The 10,636-nt window shown below is 39.5% G+C and overlaps 1 protein-coding gene across 1 annotated transcript in view; it reads right to left on the reverse strand.

The window, feature by feature from the left end:
- The window catches only part of tm9sf2 (transmembrane 9 superfamily member 2), a gene marked incomplete at its 3' end in the record, with an annotated part of 13,448 nt that extends 5,265 nt beyond the window's left edge, over positions 1-8,183 (reverse strand). The window contains 9 exon segments of the mRNA XM_035663181.1: positions 287-395; positions 1,440-1,519; positions 1,715-1,826; positions 2,095-2,219; positions 3,151-3,280; positions 3,691-3,818; positions 5,487-5,580; positions 6,491-6,558; positions 7,929-8,183. Of these exon segments, the coding sequence (XP_035519074.1) occupies positions 287-395; positions 1,440-1,519; positions 1,715-1,826; positions 2,095-2,219; positions 3,151-3,280; positions 3,691-3,818; positions 5,487-5,580; positions 6,491-6,558; positions 7,929-8,045 (963 nt within the window).
- Positions 8,184-10,636: the final 2,453 nt, after the last annotated feature.

Genomic DNA, 10,636 nt, shown 5'->3' on the forward strand with positions numbered 1-10,636 from the left:
TCACTGCACATTGTAAATATCTTTCCTATACAGAATCTTTAGATAGATCTCTTGATCTTTATTTAATTATATTAGCACTATATATAGTATATTATATAGTCCTTTATTTTTGTGTGATTTTTACGCACCAACCAAGGCAAATTCCTTGTACGTGTAAAAACTTACTTTGCAATAAACCCGATTCTGATTCTGATTCTGTGACTATGAAAGAAGTATTGGTGGTGTTCTGACCGAAGCTCCATCTCAGCTCAAACGTGTTCCCATCAGCCCCAGAGCCAGTACTTACCACAGAGTCCATCTGATTGTATCTGGCGATGTCTTTGTGCAGTGTCCGCAGCATGATCATGGCTACCATTCCAGACAGGAACAACACAATCACCAACGAGTTCATTATGCTGGGGAGAATAAACAGGAAAGCCACAATAGTCACTGCTGTATAACCATTACTCATTGCTCATAACTTACACATTAATTAATGCTGTATCAGTGCTTGGATGTGGATTGTCTCAGTGCATGGAGACAGGTCAACTGATAGACACCAGGGTTAATTAATGTTTGGCATTTTTAAACCTCAAGTCTGCAGTCACTATAAGACCCCCCAATAAAACAGGATTCCTGTGAGACAGTAGGACTGTGAAACTGTGCCGTCGTGGTCAGTGCTGGACAGAAAGATCCAAGCCTCAGGAGTAGATGTACAACATCCTATTACAGATGCTTGCTTTCTCTTAAAACCTGGGTCAGCAGTTAAAAATATGTCCCAGCATGCTCTCTAACCTTGACTTGTAATCTGATTACCACTTCAATTTGTGTCAGCAACTTTTGGTTGTTGTTGAACTTCCACACATCACTATGCAGATAATTCCTGAATGCTGGCTAAAACTTCTGATCAACTTCAGGCTTAAAGCTGCAGTAGATTATTTTTATAAATACCGGTCCTGAACGAAAGCAACCAATCAGAGCTGAGGAAGATAGCTGATTGTTGAGTCTCATTCCCAGGGCGTCAAATACAGATACTTTAGGACTCTGTATGAGACTGAACAATCAACTATCTTTAATCCTCCAACCTAAAGTGCCTTTATATGTTCCTCAGCTCTGATTGGTTGTTTTTGTTCAGGCCCAGTGGATTCTTGCAAATGTTATTAGGAGCACTAGAACGACTCAGAGGAACCTGATTTCTTTTGTACTACTGTCAGAACACAATGGAAATTTCAGCATTTATGACTGTTTTATAAAAATTACTTACTGCAGCTTTAACTTAACTTCTGATTAGTCCCGTCCACCTATGGTTCAAGCACCGCCCAAGTCTGGTTTAAACCCCGCCCATTCCGAGTACAGATAAAATACAGATCATTTACTTAGTTACAGATACAGATTATGGTGGACTCACTCATCCCTTGTCCGATCACTGTAAGTCAGTGTGTGTTTGAGTCTAACTGTACCTGAACCACTGGATGTTGGTGTGAGGCATTGACTCCAGGATGTAGTCCCATCTAGACGCCCAGCGAATATTCTTGTCTTCCTGCAAACACACAAACACTCACCTGTTTAATTCTATTAAAGTTAATTATGCATAATAAAGCAGATGGCTGCTTTAATCAATTTCCAGGTGTTTCTATGACTGGATTTTTTTTTTTTTAATTTTCACATCAGTCCATCTTTTGAGCCACATAAACATGCAGCATTAAACTCACCAAGATGATACTATTGTACTAACCACAAAGCTGATGGAGTAAGTGTATGGGATCTTGAACACTCCTGTGTCTTTGCTTTTTAGGAACTTTGGCCCTCCAGAACAATCAGGCTTGTCATCATTTTTATTTTCATAGCTGGACCGAGGAAGAAGAGACATAGGTAATAGATTTCAGATCAATGTCCACCAATATCTAATTTGCATACTAAGATCTGATTATAATGCAGCCAAAATCCACAAGACCGCTAATGAATGTAACAGGCAGTTTTCATAACAGGTCTAACCTGCGATCTTTTAGCCTCCACAAAAAGTTCTGCGGCCCAAATTTGAAAGTACCTTAAACAACATGCTAAGCTAAAACAACTGGCATCTACATTTGGACTAGATGGCTCCATATTGATTACCTTTTGGGTTCAATCTTGGCAGCAACCAGTCGTGCTCCAAGTTGTTCGTGCTCAACAATGTGGTAATGGATGGTGATGTCCACGTGGTTAAAGATGTAAAAAGCATCCTTTTCATTAAAGTTAGACTGGAAAACAAAACCAAGACACAAAAGTTCAAAGCATAGTTCTGTGATATTGTATCCATTCATAAAAACACGATATATTTTTGTGTTTTACTCAGATTTTATGCATATGGCAGGTGGTGTGTTCTTTATACTATGACAGGTTTCCTAAAATTATACTTTAAAATCTCAATATATGACCTTGCGTACAGCATCACAATATATCACAATATATTGAATCATAATCCTGATATGATACGTATTGCCAATATAGAGCTCTAACAGACAGGTAATAATGTGTTATTACTACAGCCCGAACGATATATCAATCGGACGGTATTGGTCTATCGCAGACATATCTGTATTGTATCACTATCTGTATATATGTCATCCAATATGCTCCGACATGAAAACTGTCTTTTTCTGCTATAAATGCAGAAAAATTGCTTGTGGTAATATATTGGAGTCACTACAAAGTTTCTCCAGCAGAGTGCGCTGTGATTTACAATACTGTGGCAACGGTGACAGATCAGTAATCAGTCAGTGTTTCTCCCTCTAAAATATGTATGGTTAGTCCTGTTACAGTTATGTGGAGAATTGAACCATTCTAACTTCCATTAAAACAGACACTGTGGCAGAGAGTGATATGTGCCGCTGACCCTCTATTTCACCTCCTAACAAATATGACCCGCAGACACTTGCTGTTTCACAAAAGCAGAATTAAGAAATCCAAGATAAGTGAAAAAGAGAGACTTGACCTAGCCAGGTCAGAGCATCATCCTGGCATAATATGTTTCACAAAGGCTAAACCAGGCTCATAAATGCTATACCTCACTGATAGGACTGATCATGCTTATATAAAGAAACAGGACGTATTATGTGTAGGTGGAGGTGCTCATACACAAATCTACGTTAAAGAAGGCTTTGTTTGTGTCCATGTGTAACACTGACTCACGTTGACCACGCAGGCATCTTTGGGTCGGCCTGCTTCTGTGACGTAACAGCCAATAGGGAAACCAGGATTACAGAACTTCTGTCCATCTTCAACATCATAGCACCAGGTGACTGGCATGTTATCCACAATCCTACACACACACACAAAAGAAAAGCCAGTGACGGTCATAAATACTGAATTAAAATAGTCAGATTATCCAAAATAACAACTCTAAATGCCAAGTTTACATGTAGTTGGTCAGCTATCACATTTCTCTTCTGCCCCCTGCCAGATTTTTCACTCACAGTTCACAGTTATAACAGTTGAGTTATAGACGTTTTTCTATCATCACACGATATACTATATATGTTCATATCGCACAGCTCCAGTTTTTAGCAATTAATATATTAGAAACCATGATTAGATAGACCATGGGGATGCTGAGGCAGCTCACACCAAAACATTGGATTAATAGCACTGCAGATGGGGTGAATCGTCCCTTTAAGGTGTTTTTGATGTGTATCCCTTTCTGGTATGTGTATGTCAGTGGATCATACGTACCAGTGGTGCTGGTAGTTGAGTAACATGCCTTTCTTGAGGAAGTCCAGTTTGGCTTTGTCTGATGGCTTGCTGTTGTCATAGACTTTGGTACACACCGGCTGACACACCGCGGTTTTCTTAAACTCAAACTGACACACAGGACACACAGTCAGTCGATTAGTCTTAATACATGTGCAATGATAAACATCATCCCCATTAAGGAACCTACAACATGTTTGACATCAAACACAGTCAACTAAAAAGGTGAGAGAGGTGTTGAGCCTAGCTTAGCACAGAGACTGGAATCAGGAATGAACTTTTAGCCAAACTATCAAATTCAAAAAAAATGTTTCCCACACTATTGCAGTCAGTTTCTGCCTGTAGTAGTATGTCCAAACACAATCTGAGACAGCTACGCATTTAAATGTTTAATGTTGCTGAGGCTGCACAGAACCTGTGGGATTAACATACTTACCCCCATTTACAGATTTAGTTTAAGAAAAATGACTGAACTCCTGCTCACTGCCAAAGCTCGTAGCCTCTAATCAGCTTATACATGCACAATCATGACTCATTTAGTTAAAAAAAACAAATACATTGCTTTCTGCATCACACTGTCAGACACTTTCATGATGTCTGTCTCACACAAAACGCACGCAAGGCAACTCCCACGATCAAGGAAAGTCAAACATTATTTTCTAAATGTACAATAGTGTGTAAAGAAAGAAGATTTAAGAATTTAGATCCCTTAGAATGACATAATGTGCTACAATAATGACACATTACACGAATTTGGTTTGTCATATTAACAGTTTTTTCTTTGCCTAAAAATAATCTAATCATAAAGGGAAACATCGTACTCTGCTTGTTAATATGATCCCAGTGTAATGACAGTCAAGTATACTCCAGTTTAATCTATTTATTCAGTGGCATCTTAGCCTGTAAACAACTTCATCAAACAGCATTTTGACAGCATGTGACACACACACAGCTGTGAACCAACTGCTGAACGCATACCAAAGATGTTTCACTCTGAAGAGGCTTTGTTCCGTCTCTTCCACTGGTTCATCATTTATGAAGCTACTATTGTTATTATGTGCATGTAAAGGAAAGCAGAGAGTGTGTGCACACACTGAATTATAGCTTGCAAACTTAATTTGCATTTCCTCCCAACAGAGTCTTCATCACGCAAACATGACATGGGGATTTTCGAACAACCTCTAAAAGCATTTTCTAGTCAGTGAAATAGTAGTATTACTAATTAATGAATAAGTACTGAATCTTGTACAGTTCCAGCATATTATACTGGATAACCCCCTTATCACATATTTTAAATATAATAAACCTTATCTGGGTGTAATTTGTGGTGATTTTTTAGTTTCTGGAATTTTAGAAGAAGCAAGGTCTGTGTGGAGCGACCTCGGCTACACAAGTGACGAGGAAACAGCTGACCAGTCATGTGATTTGTTATGAGTGTTTTCATCTCCTATTAAGAGCATTAACTCTTTTTTCGAAAAGGCACCTCAAGTGAGCGTAAAAACCTTTTAGTTAAAGAGCTATAATGCAGTGCATGGATACTCTGCTTTCTCCTTTATTGAATCTACTTTCTGCACCTGGCCTACATATAAGATTGCATATGCAAACAACTGCCCTCTGTATGTATTTTGTTTATGTAAAGCCACTGAAAGCCCTTCATTCATTCCAACAGAACCCTGTGCAGACAATTCACCTCCACAGCATATGACTGAGTCAGTGTTCCCATGTTTGTTGCTGTTAATGTGTGTGTTTGAGCGTCTGCTGCTGTGGATGTGTGGTACCTTGTATGGCGAGGGTTCGATCCTCTCTCCAAAAAGAACCTGGCCCAGATTCTCTGATGGACGTTTCATTGTGTTCTCGGAGCAGAAGTCAAACCTGCACAAAAAGGATGCGACTGTTCAAAGTGTTGGAGGCAGAATACATTCAACTGCACAACCTCTTTATTTCCCATCACACACTGCATTGAGTAACTTGCTGTCTGGGCCTAGGGTTAAACAACTCTTTATGGCCTGTGACTCATGCCAGCAGTTGGATATCATGTTGTGCATGTTCCAGGTAAGTACATATACACTGATGAAACTCCCTGAATTATGACTGAAATTAGACACCACTTTAATGAAATAACACAACTGCTGCTGCACTGTTGTCCATGGGTTGTTTCTTAAACAGTTCTAGGGCTGCACAATTCATCAAAATGTTATCAAAATCGCAATATGGCCATGTGTAATATCCAAACCTCAGAAGCTGCAATTTTTGATAAAGGTAAAATGTGTGACAAACAGCATTATAATAAAGCAGTGCAGTGCTACAGGGATACCCTGCTCCAAAAATCTCCAGATGTAAGAAAACAAACCCCCTCCCCATTTTTCAATTTAAAAAAAGTCTAATTTCCACATTAAAATGCTTAAAAAGTAATATCCTCCCTCTACCTCCATTAAATCTTCCAGAGTCTCTGAATATGTAAATTTGTTCATTTCTAAAGTTTTTCCTGCTGGACACAGAGATGTCTCTACTTCACTGTAAAGTCCATTCCAGTGGATGTGCACTGGTGGCTTCAAGTTTAATTACATCACACTGTACAAGTTGATACTGGACAGGACTGACTTCCTAACTATTTGTTGATGTCACAAATCCCTGCTCATAGACCCGCCCCTTAAAATCAGATTTTCAATGAGCACAGAGAAACTTTCCACTTTCAGCAGATGAATGTGAAAACATCCTTCTAGTGTTGAACTTGACAACAAGATAACACAGACAGACACATTGGTACAGGGCTACTACTTACACAGTGTATTCATAAGGCAGCACAGACTCCACTGAATCCAGCCGGTTCACAAACAGCTCAATGGTCGACTTGAAGAAAACAAAGCAAACAGACATGTTAGGGAGACAGAGTGCTCCAATCAAGTTTTTGTTTTCATCTTGTTAAATATAGATTTGTGATTGATTGATATTCTTCTTTCCACCTTGTCATAAGGACGTTGTTATGACATTTCCAAATCTCAATAGCAATGTGTCTTTTACAGAAAGGATGTTCTGGATACTGTTCAGAAGTAAGGAAAGTTCATTCTGCGTGAACTGACCCTTATTTCATAAGTATTGAAGCCTGTTCAAAATCATAAATAAAAGTGATTCAATTTCTTAACATGAATAAAGAATTCATGTTCATGTATAAAGGCTTATCTAAGACAGTGGTTTTCAGTGGTCACCAAAGCTTCTCGAGGGCCGTGAGGCCTTCTTCATTTTAAGAGGTGCATAGAAAAGTTTGCAGTTAAAACCAAAGAGCTAATACAAAAATGGCAAGGTGTCAGGGAGAAGAAAACACTGTCAGAAAAGAAGCCAATTAAGTCTGTATGACTGGTAAAAAATAAAAAGAATACATAATACAAACAGAGAACTGTATAAAAACGTATGGATATAATTATATTCAAAGCTGTACAATGACCCCAAACAGTGAACTCGGTAACTGTAAGGAGTTTGGGTAAAAGCAGAGATTTGGATGATGTTTGAGCAGATTATTTCCTGTTTAGGGAACCTTTTATGCAATTCTCTGTCTGTATTACGTATTTTCCTTTTAACAATCATACAAATACAGTGTTTTCTTCTCAGTGTTATTAGACAATTTACTTTACATTATATGTCTGCATAGACATTAAGCTTTGGCGACCCCTACATGGAGTCCCGTCCCCCAGGTTGGGAACCACTGTTGATATTACACTGGCCAGTATTTTACAGTAAGCACTGTGCAGTGTCAGTGAGCTTACAGAGATTTTCAAATAGCCACTATTAAAACTTTACAAATACAATGTGAACAAACGAGGTGGTGTTCTGTTTCTGGTAGTTATGTGGGAATTCTCAATACATAATAATAATAATAACATTTAATGAGTGTCAGTATCAGCTGCAGAGAGTCTAATTTTGACATTCTAACTAAACATGTTATTAGTTTCATATCCAAACTAACGGAGTTACTTTGAGGTGTTTAGCTATGCAGCTAGCTTGCTAACCAGTTAGCATAGCTCCGTTAGCTTTGCTGTTTGTTTTGGCCAACGTTAGCTGCCTCACATTAACTGTTCCTGAAGGAGTAGCTTACCTAACGTTAGCTACCGCATTCAACCACTTATTATCTGCGTATTCACTGGCTCTACTGTACATTCGTTATTCAGTGGTTCTGTCAGAACATCTGGTAGCCGCACAGCTGGTGTGGGTCATGTTGTGTTTACCTTGCAGTCTGGGACCTGGTCTTTCCCCGGCTCACAGAAGCTGACGGGAGCCAGACCCGGGAGGTAGAAGCCGGCGGCCCGAGCCAGCAGCGCGGGTCCCAGCAGCCACAGCAGCATGTTCACACCGGCCAGTCTGCTCGATCAGATTCACATACAAATCTAGACCCCTTTTCTCGGTTTACACTGCATCTGACATCTACACCGGACAGTCCGCCACCAGCATCCGGTCTGCGGCAGGCAGACACGTCACATGCCGGAAGTGCTGCTCCGTGAAGCGGAGGATTGTGGGAGAATCACGAGAAGCAAAATCCAACAACAGGAATTACGTAATGTTGTTCCAACAGTTTTATTCGTAGCAAAGAAATAATACGTTAGGTGAAAAAAATAGGTGTTTTTTTTTTTTTTTGGTTAAATGTGTTAACACAATAAGCACGAGGAGGCAGTGGTGCATATTTTTATTGGGATTGGGATGAAACAGTGTGTTTGTATTGTAATGACTATTATGAACTTCCTACATTTTGGCCCTGACAAATACCCAGCCTCGCAACCCTGGTGACATATAGCTCACATGATTTGACCTCATACCTAGCAGCTATTACTGTGTTCAAACCAGAGACACACTGAGACAGTACAAATGTAGTCCTACAAAGAGGGAAAATAAAAGAAATGGGAAAATAAAATAAAAATATAAATGTAGTCAGAGCGGTGAGAACAGGGGCTCATGGGAAACCCTGAGCAAAACCAGTTGAGAGTGATGAGTCCAGCCCACAAGGTTGAAGGTTCATTTATTTATCATTCTACAACACAGGGTTGTACAATGAAATGCAAGCTGTAGTCCCTTTATGCTACACACAAAAGAAAAAAATATTTATGGTTGAGTGTCACAGTCTGAGAAAAGAAGCTGTACATAAAGGCATCAGCACTCGCACATAAGTAATGCTCAGCAAAATGCTTTCACTGCTGTGCAATTAAAAGTATTATATACTTATTTGTGAGTGCTGACGACTAAATTTACTTTTTCATGAGTTTTGAGTAGGCACCCATCACGCCAGGCGTTTTGTTTGAGGAACAAAGCTGCTCTGTAGTCTGGTGGTACAGCAACGGATACTTCTGTATCTCTTGGCAACAAGGTGAACAGGCTGGGGTGGCTGGGTGCTGGCTTTAAGTATCCTTTGGGCTCTGTACAGACACCTCACCTCACCAATATCACTGATGCTGAGTACCAATGATCTTCTAGGCAGTTTTAATCACCTGCTGCAGAGTCCCCCCTGTGTCCTCTGTAAAAGTTACCAAGAAGTGGCACAGAAATTTTGCTTTCTTAAATTCTCTTAAAATAATAAATTTGTTTCTGGGTTTTCTTCAGTCCCTCCAGGAATTTGCACTGTCGCAACAATCAACACAAATTTAACCAGTCCCAGTGAATTCAGTGCAACGTTGTAATTTTTGTCCAATCACCACTTTTTTGCAAAATCAACCAATCATTGTTATATGCAAAAAAAAGGGAAACACCATTTGCAGTCTTCACTGTCTACTACAATTTCACTGCAAAAAAATGGATATACAAATATCGCACCATGCATAGCAATTTATTTTTAAAGGCTGCAGGGCATTATAGGCCACAACAATCCAAAAAAAGCCTGCGGAATCCTGGAGAGACTGTTTAGTAACCAGGGTGGAGATGTGAGATGACCATGACAGGTTCTTTGTGACGTTAATTCCCAGGAACCTAAAACTGTTCACCTGCTCCACCTCAGTTCCACTGAGGGAAATTGGTGTGTGTCTTTGCCTCTTTTTCTAAAATCAGCAATCAGCTCTTTGGTTTTGCTGATGTTGATCAGTAGGTTGTTTTCTGTGCACCACTCTGCAAGATTGTTGATTTCCTCCCAATATGAAGGATCATCGTTGTTTGAAATTCGGCTGAGGATGGTGGTGACATCTGTACACTTCTTGTTGAACTCTCTGGGACCAGACTTTTTGATCTAAAGGATTTTCTTTGAAAAGACTGCACATTCATTATACCGACACAGAATCAGCACTTAAACAAAAAATGTTTTTTATGGTTCAATGACATTCCAATTTTCCTTCACATCATTTTACCTGGACACATTCAAAGCAAACACTTGTCTGAGGACGCCATCATCATCATCAAAGGAGCAACCAGTCACTGATGTGTCCAGCACACAGCATTTTTAGTTGTTGTTGTTATACACTCTGTTATTATGCATATACATATCATATATCATTCTAGCATTCAGCAATTTATTGTGTTATCTTATCCCAGGTGGATAATTGAGATATGTGTTTGAGCATGTGTGTGTGCTCTGCTTCATATATATTTTTGAAAAGGCCATAACATTATTTGGGGGTTTCCCCTGTACTTTAGTGTGATTTTTTGTCTATGTAGAAGGTGAGAAAAATCCACACCAAAGAGTTACTATCTCCCACAGAAAACACTGCTCCTGCACCATCTCACACGCCTCGTTTGTATTCAGGATTTTCTTCTGTTACTATATTACATTACATTGTAACAGCACCACCTATAGGCTAAGTGACAGTGAAACCTACTGAATCTGCACATCGACATATATAAAGATGGACGACATGACAGCTCTCCAATAGTGAAGACAAAACATCCCAATCTCCCTCTGGTGGCTGGTTGCAGTATAGGTCCTAAACCCCACCAACTCTATGTTAGCAGATGGGACATG

Source organism: Morone saxatilis, unplaced genomic scaffold (genome assembly GCF_004916995.1).
Source record: "Morone saxatilis isolate NCDOM2014 unplaced genomic scaffold, NCSU_SB_2.0 Contig19, whole genome shotgun sequence".
In the NCBI taxonomy this organism is placed as follows: domain Eukaryota; kingdom Metazoa; phylum Chordata; class Actinopteri; family Moronidae; genus Morone; species Morone saxatilis.